General features: G+C 43.9%; 1 protein-coding gene across 5 annotated transcripts in view; it reads left to right on the forward strand.

Annotated features, from left to right (window-relative positions):
• MAP2K2 (mitogen-activated protein kinase kinase 2) overlaps positions 1–24,574 on the forward strand; it is a 162,377-nt gene extending 137,803 nt beyond the window's left edge. For all 5 annotated transcript variants that reach the window (XM_063914867.1, XM_063914866.1, XM_063914865.1 and 2 more), the window contains exons 9-11: positions 1,095–1,156; positions 23,723–23,768; positions 23,878–24,574. In XM_063914867.1, coding sequence (XP_063770937.1) covers positions 1,095–1,156; positions 23,723–23,768; positions 23,878–23,988 — 219 coding nt within the window. In that variant the 3' untranslated portion in view covers positions 23,989–24,574. The remainder of the gene's footprint in view (positions 1–1,094; positions 1,157–23,722; positions 23,769–23,877) is intronic.
• The last annotated feature ends 851 nt before the right edge of the window (positions 24,575–25,425 follow it).

Raw genomic sequence — 25,425 nt, forward strand, 5'->3', positions numbered from 1 at the left:
ATGTATGGAAGTGTTAAAGCAAACAAGAAATAAATCTTTAAAACCTATGCTATAGAGCAGAGGTTCTCAAACTCGGTCCTCGGGGGCACACACAGTGCCTGTTTTGCAGGTAACCCAGCAGGTGCACAGGTGTATTAATTACTCACTGACACATTTTAAAAGGTCCACAGGTGGAGCTAATTATTTCACTTGCGATTCTGTGAGGAGACCTGCAAAACATGCACTGTGTGTGCCCCCGAGGACTGAGTTTGAGAACCTCTGCTGTAGAGTTTGGAAAACCTCTGTATATTGGTACAGATCCAAATGATTGTGGTACTGGAAACTAGCATTTCTCAATTAACACTAGAATCTATTGTACCACTCAAGTGGCTGCCACTCAAAGTAATAATTTTAGTGGCTATCACATCTGACAAAATAGTTGGAAAATGTCAAGTGTTATTGTACAAGGAACCATTTTAGAACATAAATTCAGATAGTGTGCAAATACTGCATTCTTCTCTAAAATGATCTCCCAAGTTTCACATCAATCAAACGACTGTACTTCGGCTTTTAGTCCAAAGCCAAAATATAAAATAAAAAAGGACATACGTTAGATATAGTTACAGCAATTTTAATATATATTTCTAGAACAAAGGATTTCTGAAAGACAGATCACCTCTTTTTTACTTTCTGAAGGTACATATCAGGTTCCAGCTTCTTCCAAAAACACACTGGCAAGATGGATTAGGCAGGTTAAATTATAAGAGGCTAGAACATGAGGTCCCATAGAAATTGAAGCATAAATTATTAGAGCAATGGCAACCTCATGGGTTCACACGTCTCAGGCATCAACAGATCTTGCAAGGGATCAATATTTATTTATGCAGAGTAGACAATAAAGCTTTGGGAGTGGTGAGTAGTGAGTAGTGAGTGCTGTGCTAAACAACAACATCCAGTTGGTTGTGAGCTATTTAATGTGCTTATTGAGTGTTTCCCTGGACATGCTGGTGTCTTTATTTTCAAGATTTTTCATCCTAATGTAACATTTATTCTACACTCCCACTCAATGTTGCTTCTTGCTCAGTTTACCTACAGCATGTTTTTTTGTTTTGCAGCCTCCTCCTAAGCTCCCATCTGGAGTCTTCACACCAGACTTCCAAGAGTTTGTACATAAATGGTAAGATTGGAATGTTTCTGTTTTAAATTGGTTATTCGTGATTTGCATGTTGCTATAACAAGCTTCCTGTAAAGAGATTTGTATATGTAATATGCATTTTTTAATAAAGATTCACAGAGGAGGTTTTGAAACCACTATACACTAGGTGAGTTACCATAATATTAACACTGTACTACAAAACAGTTTTTTTTCTAAATCCATGGCAGGCGTAACACATGGGTCAGTCGGCTGACTAGAGAACTTTTGTCTCAGCTCAGTCAGCTTGTGTGTACTGTTTTGTTGTGGGTGGCGTAAGCATCTCTGAAGAGCCCCTGCAATGCACCTCTATGAGTGCAAGTAGGGATATGGGTGGCTTCCAGGGAGCACTAGTTGCTATTTTGAGTAGGAGACGCGTTGTTGGGGACTTGGGCCTCTTTCTGTAAGCACATATGACCTCATTTCTGGTGGTGAAAATGTACTCAGCGAGCCTGATTCAGAGGTGGAAGTTAACTGAAAGCAATGTTGACTGTAAGTGCAGTTGAGCGATTAATGCACATGCATTCCTCTGATTGTACACACAAAGGTTCTTTTGCATACAGGATTGTTTAATATAGGAACTGGAGTAGTCAATAGATGGGCAGTGACCTGAGGTGAACATAAAAAAAATATCAGCTATGTGGGGGCATCACGGACATGTCAGTGGAAGTGGGCTGCATTTTCAATGGCATAGCTGCTTTCACAGACTGCCATAAGCTGATGTAGGTGTTGATGATGGTCACTTTGGTGCACCGATGGTGTAGAACTACCGGCAGTGTACAGGGCCTCAGAAAATTAGCGTCTCAAGGTTTGCACTTCCCAGTGCACAGTGGAAAAGCTGAAACTAGCAATTGTATATTGTCACATGTACGATTCCACCAACGGGCACTAGTACAGACAAAGCAGCATCCATTTCTGAATCCGACCAAGTGTTTGGAAGTGTTCTGCTGGGCCCTTAAGATTCATTGAGGGGGTTTTCAATATGGAACCCACCCTCAAAAACATGAAGAGCACATAGGTAAAACTTAAGGGTGCTTTCTTTACAACTTTTAGTTAGTGATTCTTTTCATTCTCTGTACTAAGTCAGAGCATGCCTCATTGTGACTTTCAACAAATTATACTGTAAACCTTTATTTGAGGATTATGATGGAGTTTTGTGTGTGGATTATATCCCCTATATCAGCCTCCTGAACAGATAATTCTGAGGGTGGAGGCATCTACTCCGGACACTTGTTACTAATTAAGGTTTCTATGATATACATGGGCTAAAGAGCCCCAGATCACAGGCAAGTGTGGATCTAGATTATGGTAATTTTACCTTCAGATTTCCTCTTTTAAACATATTCACAAAAATTAGCTTTCTCCAGAATGTCTCTTTTAAGATAATAAAGGCCTATTCCGAATAACCATAACTCCGTGTATCCTTTTCAGTATGAAGATTTTTCTTAGTAGTGTCTAGTACCTACAATTCATGACCCTTTTTTTTTTTTTTTGCTTGGACCACTATTGCACTAGAACAGGGTTGTCCAGTTGGATGTCTGGAAACTGTTTGCTAGATACTAAAGATTCAGAGCATCCCTGCATTTCATACACTATTAATACAGAAAGAGAAAGTTTGCAAACTATCACAACACTAGTACTTTAGGTACATTGAATACTGTAGCTGGTGGCAAGTAGTTTGAAGACTGTCCCTTTCTAAAAGCCTACATGAGGTGGAGGTGCTCGGATGCAAGAGCCTGCCAAACTGATGGATAGGAAAATGGAAAGTTGATTTAAAAAGCTCTACATTTCATTGAACAGTACATAAACAATTATAAAGTTTAACGTTGCTATGGTTTACATATCTTGGTGCTTCAATATAGGAACAAGAGTGCAGGTGCACCATACACCATTAAAATTATAACAATCATCATATTCGTGCTTCTTAGCATATATTGGCTAATATATGAGCCTGCCCAGCTACTTCACGTTGACCTTGTCGGACAGGTCCCTAACATTATAGGGGTTCGCCTCTGAGGCACAGAGCACCCCCAAACCGCTCCAGCCATACGACCCCAGGGCATCACACAAATAAGGGATTGAAGTGAGAAATTAGTGTTAGGCAAGTGAAAGAGACTGCTGAGTGTTAGAAGGACAGCAGTAAGGTGTCAGAGTGTTAGAATGTGAGGTTAGCTGATCAGTGTTACAAGTGTAAAGATGTGTGAAAAATGCTACATAAATAAAAACAAACACAGGGTGATATAGGTGTCAAAAACAATTGTAAGGTGGTGATGCCCCAAAGTGGCCCAGCCAGAGCAATCCAAGGAGCCCCACGCCCCAAAAGTTCACCCGCAAACTGACTTTCTGTATAATTGAAAACCTCTTCCTATGGCTTGTGTGCAGTCAGCATATGCTAGTTCCCTGTTTAAAAGCCTAAGAGGCAGTGGGTGGGGTGGTAATCCAGAATGAGGGCGTTTTAGCCCTCAGGTGTGTATACACACAAATAATATACAATATATTGTGAAGAGTGGGCCTGGACTGCATACCCTAGTTTCTTATAATGGGATGTTCTACCTTGCTGGGATTTAGTACTACAATATAGGAACAAGAGTGCAGGTGCACCATACACCATTAAAAGTATAACAGCCATCATATCCAAGATTCTTGGCATATATTGGCCAATATATGAGCCTGCCCAAAAAAATAGAGGAATAGCAGCACTTGTGGGAACTGCAATTTAATATCAAACAAATGGTTAGCAAGAAGTAAGCATTAAATATTTAATGAATATTGCACTTAGAATACATATAGCATAAACATACAGTACATATAGCATAAAAATTCACAAATAACACTGATTATTAAAAATCTATAAAAAAAAGTTGATTAGTATCCCTTATTCACTGAAATGCCGCATTAAATATTAGCTGGTAGAAGAATATCACATCACAGTTCACAAACCAGTGGAGCTGTAGCAATCAGCTGAAGTGATTAATCCCAACATGGAGTAAGAGATTGGTTGAAACGTTCATAAAGTAACTAGCAAATAAAAGATGCTTGCAGAAAGACTTGGTAATTTTGTTTCAAAATGCAACAGAAAAAGTTACCTTGTGCACATGTGTAACTGATGATGGATTAGAGAGCATTACTCCTGAATGGCAATGTTAATCGCGGTAATTGTCCACTGTAGAATCACAGTGTGCCACAGCCGGTATCTTATGCAGCGGTAATCAGGTGAATGTTTTGCCTCTCCGGTGAGCTGGTGAGCCCAAGCGTCCTCGGGTAAAGTCCACACTATTGCTCAATCTCGGATTGTGCTGGAGGAATCACCATGATGCTGGCCGGGGTGAGCCGCGGAGGTCCCACTGGAAGCAGTGCTTTGCACTCTCAATGAACATGAGAAGCCCTTTGTAATATCGAGAGGGGAGAAGCGGGTGTTACTGCCACAGGAGATTTGAGGGAGGAGTCCTGGCGCGGATCACGTGACTTTATCAAAGGTGTGAGCCTGCCCACCTATTTCATGGTGACCTCGTCGGACAGGTCCCTAACATTATAGGGGTTCGCCTCTGAGTCGCAGAGCACCCTCAAGCCACCCCAGCCATACCTCCCCTCTCTTGGTGCTTAAAATATAAACCAATAGACTATATGATGATGTCCAAGAGAAATTGAGTAGAAAATATTGATTTAAAAGTGTTGAAGTTTGATTTTGTGTGTAAATCAGCACTGGATACAATTACATTCTCCCCTAGAAGTATGGCTTTAGCAGTATTTGCCAGAACTGTATTCCCACTATTCAATAATCATTTAACCATACTTACATTTGAAAGCTTTTTTTTGTTTGGTGAAAAATAGGATTCCGATATCAACGGCTAAAAATGCTATAATTTGCCACAAGACAGAAACTTCAGAGAAGCACTGAGCCATCTGCCAGAAAAATCATATTTTCAAAAGCTTCATAGCAACCTTTTCGTTCCTTCAGCGTTAAAGAAGGCAAGACAGGGCCAAATGCCTCGCAATTGCTCTCTTCTATATAAACTCCATGGAGTTCTGTGGGTGCTTATTACTCAAAATCACTGGGCTTGTGACCTTCTCAACAAGGAAGGAAATGTCTTTGTGCAGTCCCAGTTACAGTTATCCTTGGCATATTTGGAGGCATTATGGAATAGCATACAGAGAAAGGAGACTTGCAATAATGCCTTATATACATTCCTACTATAAATTGATCTCAGCAGTTTTGCAGATTTTTCTAACTTGATCATCACTTTCTAATATGGCTCCCATTCAGGATTTCTACTTCATTGAATTTCACCAAGTTGCTTGTAGTTCTTATGGCCACCTTCAGGGATCAGGGAAAGATGGTATTGGTTTATCTGAATGTAACTCTTGTGACAGAAAAGCTAACGCGTGTTTCCTAAGACAGAACAGCTCCGATGATTACTTTCCTACATGAACACAGTTGGATCATCAACACAGCTAAAAGTAAACTTATAACAATTGCAGTTCTTGTGAGTACAGATACAGTCTTTGTCAAAACAAAAATGAATCATCAAAATTCAACATCTAGTTGAATAGTGTCAATAAGGGATTGTCTTATTCTCTTGGGCAAAGTGGCATAAACTGGATCTACTCGCTCTTAGACTTACAAAGGTGGCAACAAAATTCCTTGGAAGATGGCAGGAACCAATTCTAAGTGTACTTCTCAGAACCAGAATGGTTTGTGCTTACCAAAGTCTATTTATAGAAGTGTTAGCTGCAGACCAAAAGAATGCATGCACACAATTCTTCAGAAAATAAGGTCAGTATGGGATGGCGGTCAGTACTATGGATCTCTTTTAAGACGCAACATACCAGGGTTTGTTTGTTTTTTCAGCTATAGGACAGGGGCAGCTTTGATAAATCACTAAGGTAGTGCAAGTAACAGGAAAATAATAGTGGAAGTGTTGGTAGTCCAGTCATGAGCATAATAAAATTTTGTATCCCTTTCTTTGTTGAATGTGGCAGGTAAAGTCAACAGTATATAAGTGAATATTCATTCATCCATCCAGTAGAATGGGCTATGTGTTTCAATCACTAGTAAAGATGTTCAAACTTCCTTAAATAGACCAGATACAACATATATGAACACCACCACAGTAACTTGATTTCTCTAACGTCCTAGTGGATGCTGGGGACTCCGTAAGGACCATGGGGAATAGACGGGCTCCGCAGGAGACTGGGCACTCTAAGAAAGATTTAGTACTACTGGTGTGCACTGGCTCCTCCCTCTATGCCCCTCCTCCAGACCTCCGTTAGAATCTGTGCCCGGAAGGAGCTGGGTGCATTTTAGTGAGCTCTCCTGAGCTTGCTATTAAGAAAGTATTTTAGTTAGGTTTTATATTTTCAGAGAGCTTCTGCTGGCAACAGACTCTCTGCTACGTGGGACTGAGGGGAGAGAAGCAAACCTACTAACTGCGGCTAGGTTGCGCTTCTTAGGCTACTGGACACCATTAGCTCCAGAGGGATCGAACACAGGAACTTAACCTTGGTCGTTCGTTCCCGGAGCCGCGCTGCCGTCCCCCTCGCAGAGCCAGAAGACAGAAGCCGGCGGGTTGAGGCAAGAAGACGTCAAAATCGGCGGCAGAAGACTCCTGTCTTCATATGAGGTAGCGCACAGCACTGCAGCTGTGCGCCATTGCTCCCACACTAATCCACACACTCCGGTCACTGTAGGGTGCAGGGCGCAGGGGGGGGCGCCCTGGGCAGCAATTGAGTACCTCCTGGCAAAAAGCAGCATATATACAGCTGGGCACTGTAATATGCATGAGCCCCCGCCATTATTTTTACACAGAAACGCGGGACAGAAGCCCGCCGCTGAGGGGACGGGGCTTCTTCCTCAGCACTCACCCGCGCCATTTTCTCTCCACAGCTCCACTGAGAGGAAGCTCCCCAGGCTCTCCCCTGCAGACTCACGGTAGAAAGAGGGTGAAAAAGAGAGGGGGGGGGCACATAAATTTGGCGTAAAAACAATATATACAGCAGCTACTGGGTTAACACTAAGTTACTGTGTGATTCCTGGGTCATATAGCGCTGGGGTGTGTGCTGGCATACTCTCTCTCTGTCTCTCCAAAGGGCCTTGTGGGGGAACTGTCTTCAAATAGAGCATCCCCTGTGTGTGTGGTGTGTCGGTACGTGTGTGTCGACATGTCTGAGGTAAAAGGCTCCCCTAAGGAGGAGATAGAGCAAATATGTGTGTGTGAGGGTGTCTCCGTCGACAACGCCGACACCTGTTTGGATATGTGTAAGTGCTAAGGTGAATTTATTGCACAAAAAATTAGAGAACAGACAGGAAATCGACCCATGTCTGTCCCTATGGCGCAGAGACCTTCAGAGTCTCACAATGATCACTATCCAAAATAATAAACACTGATATCGACACGGAGTTTGACTCCAGTATCGACTACGATAATCAAAGTGACAGCCAAAATGGCAGAGAAGTATTCAATATATGATTATTGTAATAAAAGATGATTTGCATATCACTGATGACTCATTGTCCCCGACACAAGGGTACACATGTTTAGGGGGAAGAAAGCTGAGGTAAATTTCCCTCCTCTCATGAGGAAAAAGAGCGGGAATCTCCAGACAAGAGACTGCAGCTTCCCACAAAGATTTCTCAGGCAATATCCTTTCCCCACTAGGGCCAGGATGGGATGGGAATCTTCCCCTAGGGTGTCACGTTTGCACAGAAGGTAACCCTAGCTATTCTCAGGGATCCTGCAGATAGCGTGCGCATTCTGGTACACTACTCAGACCGGCGATTGTGTCGGCATTGGTTTATAGCACTGGGGCGGCGTGGAGGTACCTTATCAGCAGAAATTGAGACCCTAGTGTGTGTGTATATATATATATATATATATATATATATATATATATATATATATATATATATATATATATATATATATATTGCATATAGAGAGATATGTATATATATTAAAGATGCTGTCTTAAGAGATATATATAATCAAACATGCCCAAAGAGACATGAGTATACTGGGTCCTAGAGTCAAAGCTATGTCGATTTCTGCTTGACGTGTCCTGTAGAATATGCAATGGACAGATGATGCCAACTTAAGTGGCATATGGAAGGCTGAGGATTGTGTGGAGAAGGGTTCTCGGACCTGGTCTCCACGGCTATAGCTGGTAATTCGGATATTTTGCCTTATATTCCTGCACAGCCTAGGAAAGCACGTCGTTATCAAATGCAGCTTTTCGAACAAAGAAACAAGAAAGTCCGAGGTGCGTCCTTTCTTGCCAGAGGCGGGGCCAGAGGAAAGAAGCTGCACAGCACAGCTAGTTCCCAGGAACAGAAGTCCTCCCCGGCCTCTATGAAAATCCACTGCATGTCGCTGGGGCTCCACAGACGGAGCTAGGCCCGGTGGGGGCACGCTTTCGTAAGTTCTGCAACAAGTGGGTTCACTCCCTGTTAGATCCCTGGGAAATAGATATTGTGTCTCAGGGATACAAGCTGGACTTTGAGAAGATGCCTCCTCACTGACGGGCCTGCCGGCTTCCCCCCACGAGAGGGAAACGGGGTTAACTGCAATTCACAAATTGTATCTTCAACAGGTGGTGGTCAAGGTTCCCCTCCTTCGACAAGGAGGGGGTTATTATTCGACCATATGGTAGTCCCGAAACCAGACGGTTCGGTCAGACCCATATTGAATTTAAAATCCCTGAACATATACCTGAAAAGGTTCAAGTTCAAGATGGAACCGCTAAGAGCGGTCGTTACAAGCCTGAAAGGGGGAGATTTTATCGTGACTCTGGACATAAAGGAGGCATACCTTCATGTCCCCATTTATCCACCTCATCAGGCGTACCTCAGAATTGCGGTACGGGATTGTCATTAGCAATTTCAGACGTTGCCGTTTGGTCTCTCCACGGCCCCGAGAATATTCACCAAGGTAATGGCGGAAATGATTGTGCTCCTGCGGAAGCAAGGTGTCACTATTATCACGTACTTGGACGATCTCCTCATAAAAGCGAGATCAAGAGAGCAGTGGCTGAACAGCGTATCACTTTCTCTGGAAGTGTAACGGCAACACGGCTGGATTCTATATATTCCAAAGTCGCAGTTGGTTCCTACAGCTCATCTGCCTCTCCTAGGCATGATCCTAGACACAGACCAGAAAAGGGGTTTATCTCCCGATAGAGAGAGCTCAGGAGCCCGTGACACTGGTCAGGAATCTATTAAAACCAAAACAGGTGTCAGTGCATCACTGCACTCGAGTCCTGGGAAGGATGGTGGCATCATACGAGGCCATTCCTTTCGGCAGGTTCCATGAGAGGACCTTCTAATGGGACTTACTGGACAAAGTGGTCCGGATCACATCTTTAGATGCATCGGTTAATCACCCTATCCCCCGGGGCCAGGGTGTCTCTCCCGTGGTGGCTGCAGAGTACTCACCTTCTCGAGGGCCGCAGGTTCGGCATTCAGGACTGGGTCCTGGTGACCACGGATGCAAGCCACCGAGGGTGGGGGCAGTCACTCAGGGAAGAAGTTTCCAAGGGCTGTGGTCAAGTCAGGAGACTTGCCTTCACATCAATATCCTGGAACTAAGGGCCATATACAACGCCCTAAGTCAAGCAGAGACCCTGCTTTGCAACCAATCGGTGCTGATCCAATCAGACAACATCACCGCAGTGGCTCATGTAAACCACCAAGGCGGCACAAGGAGCAGGGTGGCGAGAAGCCACCAGAATTCTTCGATGGGCGGAGAATCACGTACGAGCACTGTCAGCAGTGTTCATTCCGGGAGTGGACAACTGGGAAGCAGACTTCCTCAGCAGGCACGACCTACACCCGGGAGAGGGGGGACTTCATCAAGAAGTCTTCGCGCAGATTGTGGGTCGGTGGGAACTGCCACAGGTGGACGTGATGGCATCCCGCCTCAACAAAAAGCTACAGAGGTATTGCGCCAGGTCAAGAGACTCTCAGGCGATAGCTGTAGACGCACTGGTGACACCGTGGATGTTCCAGTCGGTTTATGTGTTTCCTCCTCTTCCTCTCTTACCCACGGTGCTGAGAATCATAAGGAAAAGAGGAGTGAGAACAATACTCATGGTTCTGGATTGGCCAAGAAGGACTTGGTATCCAGAGCTGCAAGAAATGCTCACAGAGGACCCATGGCCTCTGCCTCTAGGGCAGGATCTGTTGCAGCAGGGACCTTGTCTGTTCCAAGACTTACCGCAGCTGCGTTTGACGGCATGGCGGTTGAACGCCGGGTCCTAGCAGAAAAAAGGGATTCCGGATGAGGTTATTCCTACGCGGATAAAGGCTAGGAAGGACGTGACGGCTAAACATTATCACCGTATACGGCAAAAATATGTTGCTGGGTGTGAGGCCAGGAATGCCTCTACAGAGGAATTCCAGCTGGGCCGTTTCCTTCACTTCATACAATCGGGAGTGACTTTGGGCCTAAAATTGGTGTCCATTAAGGTCCAGATTTCGGCCCTATCCATTTTCTTTCATAAAAAAAAAAAAACTAGCTTCTCTACCTGAAGTTCAGACATTTGTAAAGGGAGTGCTGCATATTCAGCCCCCTTTTGTGCCACCAGTGGCACCTTGGAATCTTAACGTGGTGTTGAGTTTCCTGAAATCTCACTGGTTTGAGCCACTTAAGACCGTGGAGTTAAAATATCTCACGTGGAAAGTGGTCATGCTATTGGCCTTAGCTTCGGCTAGGCGTGTGTCAGAATTGGCGGCTTTGTCATGTAAAGGCCCCTATCTGGTTTTCCATATGGACAGGGCAGAATTACGGACTCGTCCGCAATTTCTGCCAAAGGTGGTGTCATCTTTTCATTTGAACCAACCTATGGTGGTGCCTGCGGCTACTCGTGACTTGGAGGATTCCAAGTTACTAGATGTAGTCAGGGCTTTGAAGATATATGTAGCCAGAACGGCTGGAGTCAGGAAAACTGACTCGCTGTTTATCCTGTATGCATCCAACAAGCTGGGTGCTCCTGCTTCAAAGCAAACTATTGCTCGCTGGATCTGTAACACGATTCCGCAGGCTCATTCTGCGGCTGGCTTGCCGCCTCCAAAATCAGTAAAAGCACATTCCACAAGGAAGGTGGGCTCTTCTTGGGCATCTGCCCGAGGGGTCTCTGCATTACAGCTTTGCCGAGCAGCTACTTGGTCGGGTTCAAACACCTTTGCAAAGTTCTACAAGTTTGATACCCTGGCTGAGGAGGACCTTGTGTTTGCTCATTCGGTGCTGCAGAGATATCCGCACTCTCCCGTCCGTTTGGGAGCTTTGGTATAATCCCCATGATCCTTACGGAGTCCCCAGCATCCACTAGGACGTTAGAGAAAAGAAGATTTTACTCACCGGTAAATCTATTTCTCGTAGTCCGTAGTGGATGCTGGGCGCCCGACCCAAGTGCGGACTTTCTACAATACGTGTATATAGTTATTGCTTATATAAGGGTTATGTTATGTTGGCATCCGTGGTTGATGCTTTGTTGTTGTTCATACTGTTAACTGGGTATGTTATCACAAGTTATACGGTGTGATTGGTGTGGCTGGTATGAGTCTTACCCTGGATTCCAAAATCCTTTCCTTGTAATGTCAGCTCTTCCGGGCACAGTTTCCTTAACTGAGGTCTGGAGGAGGGGCATAGAGGGAGGAGCCAGTGCACACCTGTAGTACTAAATCTTTCTTAGAGTGCCCAGTCTCCTGCGGAGCCCGTCTATTCCCCATGGTCCTTACGGAGTCCCCAGCATCCACTACGGACTACGAGAAATAGATTTACCGGTGAGTAAAATCTTATTTTTACTGGACTCAGAGACATGAGAGCAAAGGGTGCTCTGTTGATGCAAGGGAGTTTTCATTAGGGGTTCCTTTTACTCTCATTGCCTGTAATCTATGGAGGAATAAGAGAGAAGCAGAGGAGGATTCTGTATTGGCAATGTCATCTGTAGTTTGGAGCAGCTTGAGGAATGCTTCTGGGACAGCATTGCCTTTTTCCACCTTGGTCCCTTTCTGATCAATGCCTCCTGCAACACTAGATATCATGTCTATGAATGCATTACGTTTGAGCAGTCAATTTCTTCCTTTCCAGAACAAAGGCAGTTGGATCACAGTTTTGTCCTTCATGTAGGACATCGTTAAGGGCATGCTCCATCCAAACATATTCCTGTAAAATGGTTTAAGGATGACATTGTGCAGTTGTCCAAGGAGACCTGCTGTGCGATGCTAGTGTCTTAAGAATGTATTCTGCATAGGTTATGGCAATCTTCTGTGTAGACAGTCTATGAAAAACATGGGAGTCAACTCTTCTTACCTTAACCAGACATTAGCTGCAGGATATAATGTTTTATGTTTCTGCTCCATTATGAAGGAAAATCTTTCAAACTGTTATTCAATAAAAAATTATTTCATTTTCTATACACTTTGTTATGCTTAACCCATGTCATACGTCACGGCTGCCATTATGTTTGGAAAGCAAATAGTAACATACAGATATAGCCCTACTCATATTACTGTGATGCGGCATGCTGCATCACGGCAGAGATGAGCATGGCTACATCTGTAATTACAGTTCATTTAATTTCCTTGACAATACTTCATTGGCCATATTCCCACCCAATTTGTGTTATTTTGTATAAGACAGTTTGGAAAGATTTACAATACACAATGGGAAGGCGTCACATTATATAACCTCCAGGAGTATTTTGTTTTTCCCTATCACTAGCTCACTAGTAGTTAACCCATACATTATGTCTCCAATTGTTAGAAACTTTTGCGCTATATTATAAATTTATATGATATGGCTGACGAAAATAACAGACTCCTATTGAATTAAAAATATTTAATAATATATGAATAATCACAAATCATAAAACAAGACCGGTTTTAGTAGTTTAAACATCTAAGATGACAAGTATATATACTTTCCAATAAAAGGAGGTGGACTTAAGCATATTCTGTGCACAGAGGTGTAAAAACTAGCTCTATAGCTAAATGACTTGATTTACAAAGTCAAAAAAATAGATCAAGTGTAGCTGCTGGTAGAACCCGTATAATAGATGTTTCCAATAGACAGTCACTTTGTATCAAAGTTCCTTTGAATGTAATAATCCAACATAGGTAAGTAAAATGACTGAGAGCCGTTTTCAACCGGAATCTTACGTGAGGTGTGAGCAAGTAGTATCAGCAGGAGTACATCCCGACGTCCACCACACTGGCTTCTAGCTGCGGGGAAAACGGCGCAAACGGCACGTAGAGGTGGAGACCTGTGGAGCATTCAGACCGAGCAGGACAGGTTGTAGCAGGCGCCAGTGCAGGTGCCGTTTTCAAGCTACACTTGATCTATTTTTTTGACTCTGTAAATCAAGTCATTTAGCTATAGAGCTAGTTTTTACACCTCTGTGCACAGAATATGCTTAAGTCCACCTCCTTTTATTGGAAAGTATATATACTTGTCATCTTAGATGTTTAAACTACGAAGACCGGTCTTGTTTTATGATTTGTGATTATTCATATATTATTAAATATTTTTAATTCAATAGGAGTCTGTTATTTTCGTCAGCCATAACATATAAATTTATAATATAGCGCAAAAGTTTCTAACAATTGGAGTTTTGTGGTTAATTGCACTTGGGTGGCCCAGTGCAATTTGATTGACCTGCTAACCCCAGGTCATTAACTTTTTGCAGCTGATTGTTATTATATCCAAAAGGGTTTTTTATAGCATTTGATATTAGCGCCTGAAAAAAAAAGTTTTTTTTCTGTGTGGCCATACATTGTCTGCCATGAACTATGTTCAAATACTTTAAATTAATGATGATTCTCACAATTGTATATTGCTACCCATCGCACTCCGGGTGGTCTTCAGTATGCCGAATGTCGGGATCCCGGCACACAGTATACCGGCGCCGGAATCCCGACACCCGGCATACCGACAGCTATTCTCCCTTGTGGGGGTCCACGACCCCCCTGGAGGGAGAATAAAATAGTGTGGCGCGCCACCGTGCCTGTAGCGTGGCAAGCGCAGCGAGCCCGCAAGGGGCTCCTTTGCGCTCGCCACGCTGTCGGTATGCCGGCGGTCGGGCTCCCGGCGCCGGTATGCTGGTCGCCGGGAGCCCGAACGCCGGCATACCGTACTACACCCCGCACTCCACGTAGGCTTAGATGTCAACCGTTGCACTCTAAAATAAGACACAAAAACTCTTACGTAAGGTTGAACGTCTGTGTCATAAATCTCGTACTCCAAGCGACTTCCTCACCTATAACATTATCTACCACGCCTAGCGTATGCCCTGCACACTACAAAGCAAACATATTTCCAAACTCTTATCTCTGCTCAAGCCTCTAACCCTAAGTGACTTTTTAATACATTTAAATCACTTCTCAACTCTCCCTCACCCAACCCACCATCCACTATCAATGCACAAGATTCTAATTCCTATGCTCTTCCTCAGTCAGTGACATGCTCACATCGCTACCTGAATCCTCTGGCACCTTCTCTTCATTTGTTCCCACAAATGAAGATGAAGTATCAACACCCTTCTCATCCTCCTACTCTGCTACCTCTCCACCTGTACCCTCACAAATAAGTAAAGTTTTGTCTCCTGTGCTCATCTCAACTTTAACTAAAAATCTGTAATCTCTCTCTACTGTTATCTTTCTTTCACTGTTCAAGCATTCAGTGATTTCTCCCATTCTGAAAATACAAAATTCTGACCCGAACGCTCTCTCTCTCAATCTACGTCTCTCATGCCCTTCCAAGCTTCTTGAGAGACTTGCCTACACTCTCCTCATATACCTTCTTAACTCACATAATTTATTGGACCCACTTCAGTCATGCTTTTGTTCCCAACACTCCACAGAGACAGCACTGACTAAAGAAGTGAATGATCTGGTCACTGCTAAGTCTAAAGGCCATTACTCACTTGAAATTCCTCTAGATCTCTCTACCGCTTTTGACACTGTTAACCACTGTCTTCTCATACAAACATTACAATCCCTAGGTCTGTGATGGGGAACCTTTGGCATTCCAGCTGTTGTTGAACTATACATCCCAGCATGCCTTGCTATAGTTTTAGCATGGCTAAATAGCAAAACTGTAGCAGGGCATGCGGGGATGTGTAGTTACACAACAGCTGGAGTGCCAAAGGTTCCCCATCTCTGCCCTAGGTCTTCAGGGCACAGCCCTTACTTGGTTCTCATCCTACATATTTAATCGCTCTTTCAGTGTCTGCTACTCTGAATCCACCTTCTCTTCGCTACCTCTGTCAGCTGGAGTACCGCAAGCCTCAGTCTTAGGTCCTTTGCTTTTCTCAATCTATACCACTGCTCTTGGGAAAACTAATCCGCTCTTTTGGATTTCGGTATTATCTGTATGCGGATGATACTCAAATCTACCTATCCGCCCCAGATTTTTCAACATCTGTAGTGGTCCTTGTCACTGAATGTCTCTACCGTTTCATCTTGGATGTCATCTCACTACCTCAAACTTGATATTTCCAAAACAGAATTAATAATCTTTCCACTGACCAATTATAGTTACCAACCTGATTTCTCTATCACTATTGAGAATGCGACAATCAGTCCTACCATTAACTCGTTGGTTAGGTGTCATCTTTGACTCTGAACTGTCCTTTGTTCCCCACATTCAATATGTCTCAAAAACATGTTACATGTTTTTTAAAAACATATCCAAAATACGACCATACCTTACTGAAGACTTCAAAAACTCTAATCCATGCTCTCATCTCCCGTATTGATTAATGCAATAGTATTCTTACTGGCCTTGCTAAAAAAGAGACTCTCACCACTACAATCCATTCTGAATGCAGCCTGAGAGGCTAATTTTTTGGCTAAACGTTACCTCCATTAGTTACCAGTATTCTACCGTATTCAATCTAAAATACTTTTTCCCACATACAAGGACATTTACCAAACTACACCAACGTACATTTCTTTGCTTATTTCGAAATATCTCCCAATCTGACCTCTTTGGTCTGCACAAGATCTACGCTCTCATCCACACTAATTTTTCGCTCCCATACACGAATGCAGGACTTTCTTCGGGCGGCACCAACTCTCTGGAATGACCTCCCATGCACAATAAGACTTTTCTTAGGTCCCCAAACCTTCAAGTGTTCGAACCACCCACATAACCTTCATAAACTTTCCTATCCAATTGTACAGTCCACACATCCTCACATACATTCTCTTTCTTCACTTTCCCATCCTTTTGACCCCAGGCAAACATTGCTGTCTGACCATACAGCCCACCAAGAACCTTAGCAATCTGGTGGACCTCTATGCAGCAGGGTTTCTCCTGCAGGGTCCACAGATTATCCACAGTATAACATTGGGATATAAGGTAGCGTCAGCTGAATGGCACCAATCGATCAATAGCTTTCGGCCTCCCAGAATGCAACTGGCCAGTCTCCTATATCCCCGCCTCCTGGCTCAGGCAATTCAGTTTTTAGTTTGGTGTGGCATGAGCCCGGGCCATCGTCAATTGGCTGCTGGTTATTAACAGCCATAAGCTTTTTATTATTTTACTTTTATAGTCTTATTCTTTATGAGCGATCTTTCTAAAAAGCGTCTTATACGTACCTTAGAGTCGCTCCAACAACTCCCCGCCAGGTCGCAACAACGCTTACCCATGTGTACAGTGCTGTTTCGGCGGGCATCTGTGTAGGATGTACTAGAAAGTCCAGCAAACATTACCAGGCTGTGGCCGGAGCACGGTGAGAAGGTAAGGCATCGATTCCGCTTAGACTCAAGACACAGCTGGATTGTTTTCAGGATGGAGACTACCGAACAGTTGCTGACACGTCTGCCACCTTGGGTGCACTAGTGCTAGGCCTCAGGGATCATAGGCTCCAGGGGTTAGTATGAGGCCGCGATCCCTGGGGTTGATGTCAGCAGTGGGGAGTAAGACACTTCCCTGGTCGCGCCTCCTCTCTGTTCAGGGCCAGTTTCCTCAGAGTCTTCCGTCATGAACTGATTTCCAGCGTCCATCTGAGACGCTAGATACTAACTAATACTAATGTGTTCACTTGGCTGTCTGTGTTTACTATTAGCATCTGTATCCACTCAGCGTTTGCTAACGTATTGATCGATCCTGAAAGCGGGGTTAAGTTTCCCTGTATCCCGCTCCTGAGGCAGGTGATTCAGCACTGAGTCTCTACCTACCATTGAGGTACGAGTAGTTGTATAAGTGCCCATTGCATATGAGTCTTGTAAACGTTTACTACTGTTTCTTTTGCCTATGCGACTGAATACGTTAAAAGTCCTATATGAGGTAATATGTTTTTCCTACATACCTGAAATGTATCTGTAGTTGAATATGTGCTCATATTGCCAGTATATACTAATGTATAACAATGTGACTGATGACTTATACTGTGTTTCTGTCAGTTTTGCTTTCTCATATCCTCAATGCTGGTGCAAAGCAGGAAGGGGTTGGATTGTATATCACTTTAGCAAGCATTAAAGTGATTTCAGTCACAAATTGTGTAGTTAACACCAGTCAGGTGCGTGATTTGTTTATCATGTCTGAGAGGTAAGGATGAGGAGGATAGACTCTCCACAGCTGTACCTACATTGATATCATGATTGTCATGCAAAGCAGGGTTAACCGCTCAAGATCTGGTTCAAAGCCTCCTTAACATGCCAAGGCAGGCTCAGGTTGAGGCAGAACCTTCATGAGCATCATTTGCACAAACATCTAATATAGCTGAGTGAATAGTGCCAGCTCCAGTACCAGGTATAGGCTTTCCTATTAACCCTTATGTGCAACGTTCCCCCGGGATTATGACACAACCAGTTCAGGCTGAAAGACCTGTGGTAATTAAGTCACGCAGACATGAAACATCTTCACAGTCTACACATGTTTCGGAAGGGGACAATTCAGAGATCTACATTACCTCTGCCTTCAACATCTGTAAATGAGGTAACTGATAGGAAAATAGTTTTCTTAAAACTGTTTTACCCTGTCAGGGGCAGTTGTGAGGCCGGCCTTGACCACAGCATGGATGGCGAAAGGTGGCGGCCTGGGCTGATGCATTGGAAGATGATCTTTTATTGGCTACTAGAGAACAAAAGTCCCCTATTGCACAAGGTTATTGAGAAAGTGGTTGCAAATCAACCGGAAACTCGCCTGACAACCCATAAAATGTATGATCCATTCCAATCAGGGTTCAGGAGAAGACATAGCACTGAAACAGCCCTGGTGTGTGTGTGTTAAATGATCTTCTGATGGCAAGAGACAGGTGACTGTTCAATATTAAATCCTTCTAGATCTCTCGGCAGCATTTGATAGCATGGACCATGGGCTTTTGATTGAGCGACTGATACATTTTTGTGGACTGGATGGCACAGTCCTAAGCTGGTTCAAATAATTTCTCACAGGCAGGTCACCGAGCATATCGTCTGGAGTATACTCATCACCATCAGTGCCATTGCCATGTGGTGTCCCACAAGGTTCTATACTATTGCCCATGCTTTTTGCAGTAAACATGCTCCCGCTGGGTGAAATAATCAGGCGCCCTGGCCTGGTCTACCACTGCTATGCAGATGTTACACAACTGTACTTGTCCTTTGCTCCAGGCACTGATAACCCAATAGCAGCCTTAAATGGCTGTCTAGCTGAGCTCCAGGAGTGAATGAGCGCCAGTTGGTTGTGACTGAACCCGGATAAAACAGAGGTCCTTATGATAGGACCGCAACATCAAAGGATAAGACTGCAGCATAGCCAACCAACTGGACTTACACTCGGGGATTCAGAATTACAAACCACTGATCGTGTGCGGAATCTTGGCGTTGTCCTGGATGGTGGCTTGGCACTTAAACATCAGATATCGGCCACAATCAAATCCTCGTTCTTTCACCTGAGGAACATAGCCAGAATCTAGTACTTAATTCCTCAGATGATCTTCCAAAAGTCATACATGCATTTGTATCATCTCGATTAGACTACTGTAATGCCCTCTACCTTGGTCTCCCAGCAAAAGAATTGCACCGCTTACAGCTGGTGTAAAACACACAGCTGCCAGGCTGTTAACCAACCAGCCCCGTTCCAGCCACATAACATCCATCCTCTACTCCCTTCACTGGCTGCCTGTAAGATGGCGAATCATCTTCAAGATTGGTTTGCGGAGTTTCAAAGCATTACATGACCAGGGCCCAAGGTACCTGAAGCTGCTTCTGATACCATACTGCCCCACTTGATTACTGCGATCTGTAGATGAAGGACTTTTAGCAGTACCAAGAATCTCCCGTAATTCATCTGGGGGTCGAGCATTTAGTTATGCGGCTCTGACTCTATGGAACTCACTCCCCTGCACGGTGCGAGAGGCCCCAACTATAGAATCCTTCAAAAGTAGACTCAAGACTTTCCTGATTACTCAAGCATTTCCATAATGTCCATTTAGTATCTTCATGCTTCTGTATTTTATGAAAAGCTGTTCTGTACTTCATTATTTTCTGTACTATATTATGCTATGTATCTGTTAAGCGCCTTGAGTCCTATTGGAGAAAGAGCGCTATATAAATAAAATTATTATATTAAACAGGCAGCTATTTTTATAAGAAGCAGCCTTGGTTATGTGTACAGTAGCTTCTCAAGCCTCAGCAGTAGTCGCACACAGAGCAGTCTGGCTATGTACATGGAAGGCTGACTCAGAGTCCAAAAGGGTACAAGAGTCTTTACCTTTTACTGGAGATATTATTTTTGGTGAAGAATTAAAACAATATTCTGGAGTCTGAAGCAGACTCTAAGAAAGTGAAGTGTACTTCAGTTTACAAGTCTAAACCTAAGTTTCCAGCTTTTCTGTCCTTTCGGACCCAAGGAGAAGCAAAAGGAAAGGGTTACAGCAAACAGTCCTAATCAGCCTGCTTCTAAACCAGAATATAAGCCATCTGCCTGATGGCACAGGCCTCCACCTGGGGAATCCCATGGTGGGAGGCAGTCTTCTTTTATTTTGCACAGAACTGGCAGCAAACCACCCCAGATGCCTGGGCGCAAAAAGCGATATCATATGGTGATGCGTTTGCCTTCAAGAAACACCCTCCGCAAGGTTTGTTTGTACCAGCCCGTCTTCAATGGAAACGAAGGCCAGGGCTTTACAGGAGGCAGTTCAGAAGTTGTTACAATCAGGGGTGATAGTACCGGTTCATCCTGCTCAGCAGGGACAATGTTTCTATTCCAACCTGTGTTCTAGTACAGAAACCGAATGGGTCATACCGGACCATTGTCAATCTCAAAACTCTGAACAGGTACATTTGGATGCCTCGGTTTCACATGGAGACTTTACGTATTATTGGCTTGGCCTTGGAGCTGGAGGATTTTATGGTATCTCTAGATATCCAGGATGCTTACCTACATGTACCTATATAGCACTGTCCCATCAGTGCTATCTCAGGGTTGCTATCCTCTGGCAAAATTTTCAGTGTCAGGCCCTACCATTTAGACTGGTTACAGTTACAAGAAGGTCACCAACATTATGGTGGTGATGGCGGCCTATCTCTTTTGTCAGGGGATAAGGATTTTCCCATAGCTGGACAACCTGTTAATCCTGACTCAATCTCTGGAAATTCTCCAGTGCCATCTACAAATGACAATAGCCTATTTACAAAGACTATGGCTCAGAAATTAAGCAAAGTCCTCCCTGGTTCCGTCACAACACATGATGCACCTTGGGGCTGTATTGCATTCCAGGCTTCAGAGTTTTCATACCTCTGAACAAAATAATCCATAATACAGACAAGGATTCAGGAGCTACTACACAGTCGAAAAGTATCCATTCATGCATCAATGCGAGTGATGGGATCTATGGTATTAACGTTCGACACGGTGGAATATACTTAATTCCACTGGAGGCCCCTTCAGCATCTGATGCTTTTCAGATGGAATGGACTACATCAGACGATAAAAACCCAGACTATGGTCTTTCCTCAGGAAGTACGGAGGTCGTTGGCCTGGTGGCTACAGACATTCCATCTGGACAAAGGATGACCCTTTTGGATATAGGAATGGGAGATTATGACAACGGATGCCAGTCTTCAGGGCTGGGGAGCAGGGTCAGAAAAGTGTTGCTTCCAGGGGGTAGTGAACCAAGGAAGAAAGTTGCCTGCCAATAAATATATTGGAACTTCAGGCCATATGTATGGCGTTCACTCAGGCAAACAACATACTTCAAGAAAAACTGGTTCAGATTCACTGGGACAATGCGACGGCAGTAGCGTACCTCAATTATCAGGGAGGAAGTCGCAGCCAAAAGGCAATGAAGGAAGTAAGCCGCGCATTAAGGTGGGCAGAACTTCATCATCCGGACTTGTCCGCAGTGTTCGTTCCGGGAGTCCAAAACTGGGAAGCAGATTTTCTCAGTCGACATGCCATTAATGTTATCAAATAGGCCTTACACCCAGAAGTCTTCCAGATTCTGGTAGACATGTGGGGGCTGCCGTAGACCTCCAAGGCTTCTTGTCAGAACAACAAAGTTCCTGCATATGGGTTAAGGACAAAGGATCTCAAAGCGATCTTTGTGGATGATCTGTCAGTGAGATGGGTGTTTCATCTGGCCAATTACCTGTTGCCCAGGTTGATTTGGAAAATCAAACCAGGAAAGGGTGTAGTGATACTAATATCTCTGGCATGGCCCAGAATTCATTGGTAAACAGATCTGGCTGTCCGGGGATATTCTGTTTCTACTGCCTCAGCGTCCAGATCTATTGTGTCAGGGTCCTTATCATTACAAACACCTGGATTGGCTGTCTTTGACGGCGTGGCTTTTGAGTCATCCATCCTGAAAGCAAAAAGATTTTCACAACAGGTTATTTAAACAATGCTTAGGCCAAGGCAAGGAAACCATCCTCGGCTCGCATTGATTACCAGTTATGGCATGCTTATATTCAGTGGTGCACTACCAGGAATTATGACCCGAGGTCTTAGAGTTTCAAGAGTTCTTGCATTCCTTCAAGCAGGAATGGCTAAAGATCTAGGTCTATATTCCTTGAAAGTACTAGTCTCGGCACTAACTGTATGGTTTCAAAAGGAAAATTGCTAACCTACAGGATGTTCGTATTTCTTTTTTTTTCTTCAAGGAATGCTTCACATTCAGCCTTCTTTTGTTTCCCCTACAGTCCCCTGGGATCTAGAAATTGTCCTTAGGGCATTTTAAAGTTGCCCCATTTGAACCACTGTATAAAGTGGATTTGAAATGGTAGCCAGCAAAAGTTTTCTTTCTACTGGCAACTGCCTCAGCTAGAAGAGTCCCAGATTTAGGGGTGTTATCATGTCGCCCTCCTTTTCTGATATTTCATCCAGATAGAGCAGTTCTCTGAACTAGATCTGCTTATCTTTCTAAGGTGATCTCTAAATTACATCTTAATGAAGAGATTGTTCCAGCTTATCAGGGACCAGACTTCTCTGCAGGAAATGCATCGTTGAACGTAGTCCTTGCATTAAGGAACTACATGGATCGTACCAGTGCCATCAGAAAGAAAGACACTCTCTTCATTCTCTACAGATTTTACAAGAGAGGATGGCCTGCTGACAAGCAGACACTGGCGATGTGACTTTGGATGACTATTTCAGAAGCATACTCTCAAGCTGATCTCCCTATTCCGGCTAATGTCTCTGCTCACTTTACTCGTAAGGTAGGTCCTTCATGGGCAGCACAACGTGGTGCCTCAGCTGAAAGATATGTAAGGCAGCCACATGGGTTTCCATTAAGACATTCATTAGACATTATGCCTTTGATACCTTTGCCTCTCAGGACGCTGCATTCGGGCGAAGGATTCTCCTGTCCAATCAGGAGCATCCCCTCCACTAATATTGCTTTGGGACATCCCAATGTTATCCTGTGGATAATCTGTGGACCCTGCAGGAGACATAAGTAGGTATGATAGACTTAGTCGATAACTCTATTTCTCCGAAGTCCACAGTATCCACAGGAATCCCACACTGACGCACCTGATTTGAGGATCCTTACACTTACTAAGCTCTTCCCTCTTGTGTGGAAGTGTGTGTATGTGGTGTTCTCGCCTGATTATGGCTCTCTATGATGCTCCTGCCTTGAGCTTTGGGAAATAACTGAATTGCCTGAGCCAGGAGGCAGGAATATAGGAAACTGGCTTGTTGCATTCTGTGAGGCCGAACGCTTCGATCGTTTGGTGCCATTCCGCTGGTGCTACCTTATATCCCACTGTTATGCTGTGGATACTGTGGAGAAATAGTTATTGACGGTAAGTCTACCATAACTACTCATTTTCCTGCCTCTGAGTGTTATTACCCAGTATTGTTTTATCACTGTTGTTTCCATTTGTAAAGTGCAACGGAATTTGTTGTACTATATAAGAATCTGTTAGTAATAATAATATTATTAATAATAAAAATACTTTTAGTTTTGGGATTTCATTTATAAACATTTCAAAGGATGTATCTCAGTACTCCTGAAGTTACAAACACATTAGTTTAATATATATCAAAATAAGTTTATGGATCTATGTGCCATATCCGCTCCGTCTCCAGTTTTTTGCTACCTTTTTTTTTCTTCTTCATCCAGTCTGATAAAGAATCCAGCTGAACGAGCGGACCTGAAAATGCTGATGGTGAGTTATGTTTAATTTGTTGGTGAGCAGTGTAACACATTGCTGTCCAAGTGATTTTTGTTTTATTACACACATTTAACGCAAAAAAACTTTCTTTTTATTTTCACAGACACATACATTTATAAAACGTGCTGAAATCCAGGAAGTTGACTTTGCTGGCTGGTTGTGCAAAACTTTGGGTCTTCGTCAGCCAAGTACCCCAACTCGCACCACCATCTAATACTCAATTCCTTTTTTGACATTTGCCACTCATTCATCTATTTGTATGACCACTTCGCCCCTCTGTTCTTTATGTGCTCATTCTGTAGGGGAACTTTAAGATCTAAAGTGATTATGAAGGGGGAATGTGGAGCATGGAACATGGAAAGTCTTTTTGACACATTGCTCTGCTTTTATCAAACTAGCTCTCTATGCTTGTGTATATATTTATCTTTCCACATTGATCTTCCAGTCATGGCTTCCTGTGCACACCATGCTTTCCAACAGAGGTGCATCAGAATTGGGCACTGTGGATCAACTTTAAGCAATCTGTTGCTGGATCAGCATTAAGACCTTAGGACTATAAGTTGGCATCTAAACAAATATGCAGCCTTTTGTGTTTCTCCCCATCAACAAAATTGCTACTTCAAGAGAGTAGTCTGAATCCCCAGAAAAAGTTTCTTAAATGTCCTGAGATTAAAATGAACTCCTTTCAAATGTAACAACCTCAATATGCACCAATGAGATCTCCCCCTTCTTCAGTGCAGGTACATATCACTTTATTTCACTGGTTGTCTAAGTAACAAATAAATTTAATAATAATATGATTTGATGTCAATACTTATTGATGGGAATACCCTAAAAGCAGATGTTCATGCCCAAAGACTTGGATCTTGGTATTGCAGTATAAATGAATGCATGCTTTGAGCTACGTGAAGTACTCTATAGGATTAATTGGGTTCACTACAATATGCCGGCGGCCGGGCTCCCGGCGACCAGCATACCGGCGCCGGGAGCCCGACCTCCGTCTTACCGACAGTGTGGCGAGCGCAAATAGGCCCCTTGCGGGCTCGCTGCGCTCGCCACACTATTTTATTCTCCATCAAGGGGGGTCGTGGACCCCCACGAGGGAGAATAAGTGTCGGTATGCCGGCTGTCGGGCTCCCGGCGCCGGTATGCTGGTCGCCGGGAGCCCGACCGCCGGCATACTGAAGACCACCCGGATTAATTATGTAAATTGCTTAAAACAGTAATTTCTCTTACATCCTAGGGGATACTGGGAATCCATTTAGTACCATGGGGTATAGACTGGTCCACTAGGAGCCATGGGCTCTATAGAAGTTTGACTAGTTGTGCTGGCTCCTCCCTTTATGCCCCTCCTACCAGACTCAGTTTAGAAAATGCGCCCGGAGGAGCCGGTCACGTCTCTGGAAGCTCCTGAAGAGTTTTCTGCATTTATTTTCTAAGTTTGTTATTTTCAGGCAGGACTAGATGGCACCAGTCTGCCTGCTTTGTGGGACTTAGGGGGTGGGGGAAACGTCCCAACCTGTCTCAAGGTTAATGGTCCCGTTTCCCGCTGACAGGACGCTAGCTCCCGAGGGAACTATTCGCAAGCCCCACCATGTCGAGTGTACATTTCCGCAGCACACCGCCACCTCTAATAGAGCCAGAAGAATGG

This window comes from Pseudophryne corroboree, chromosome 1 (genome assembly GCF_028390025.1).
Source record: "Pseudophryne corroboree isolate aPseCor3 chromosome 1, aPseCor3.hap2, whole genome shotgun sequence".
In the NCBI taxonomy this organism is placed as follows: Eukaryota; Metazoa; Chordata; class Amphibia; order Anura; family Myobatrachidae; genus Pseudophryne; species Pseudophryne corroboree.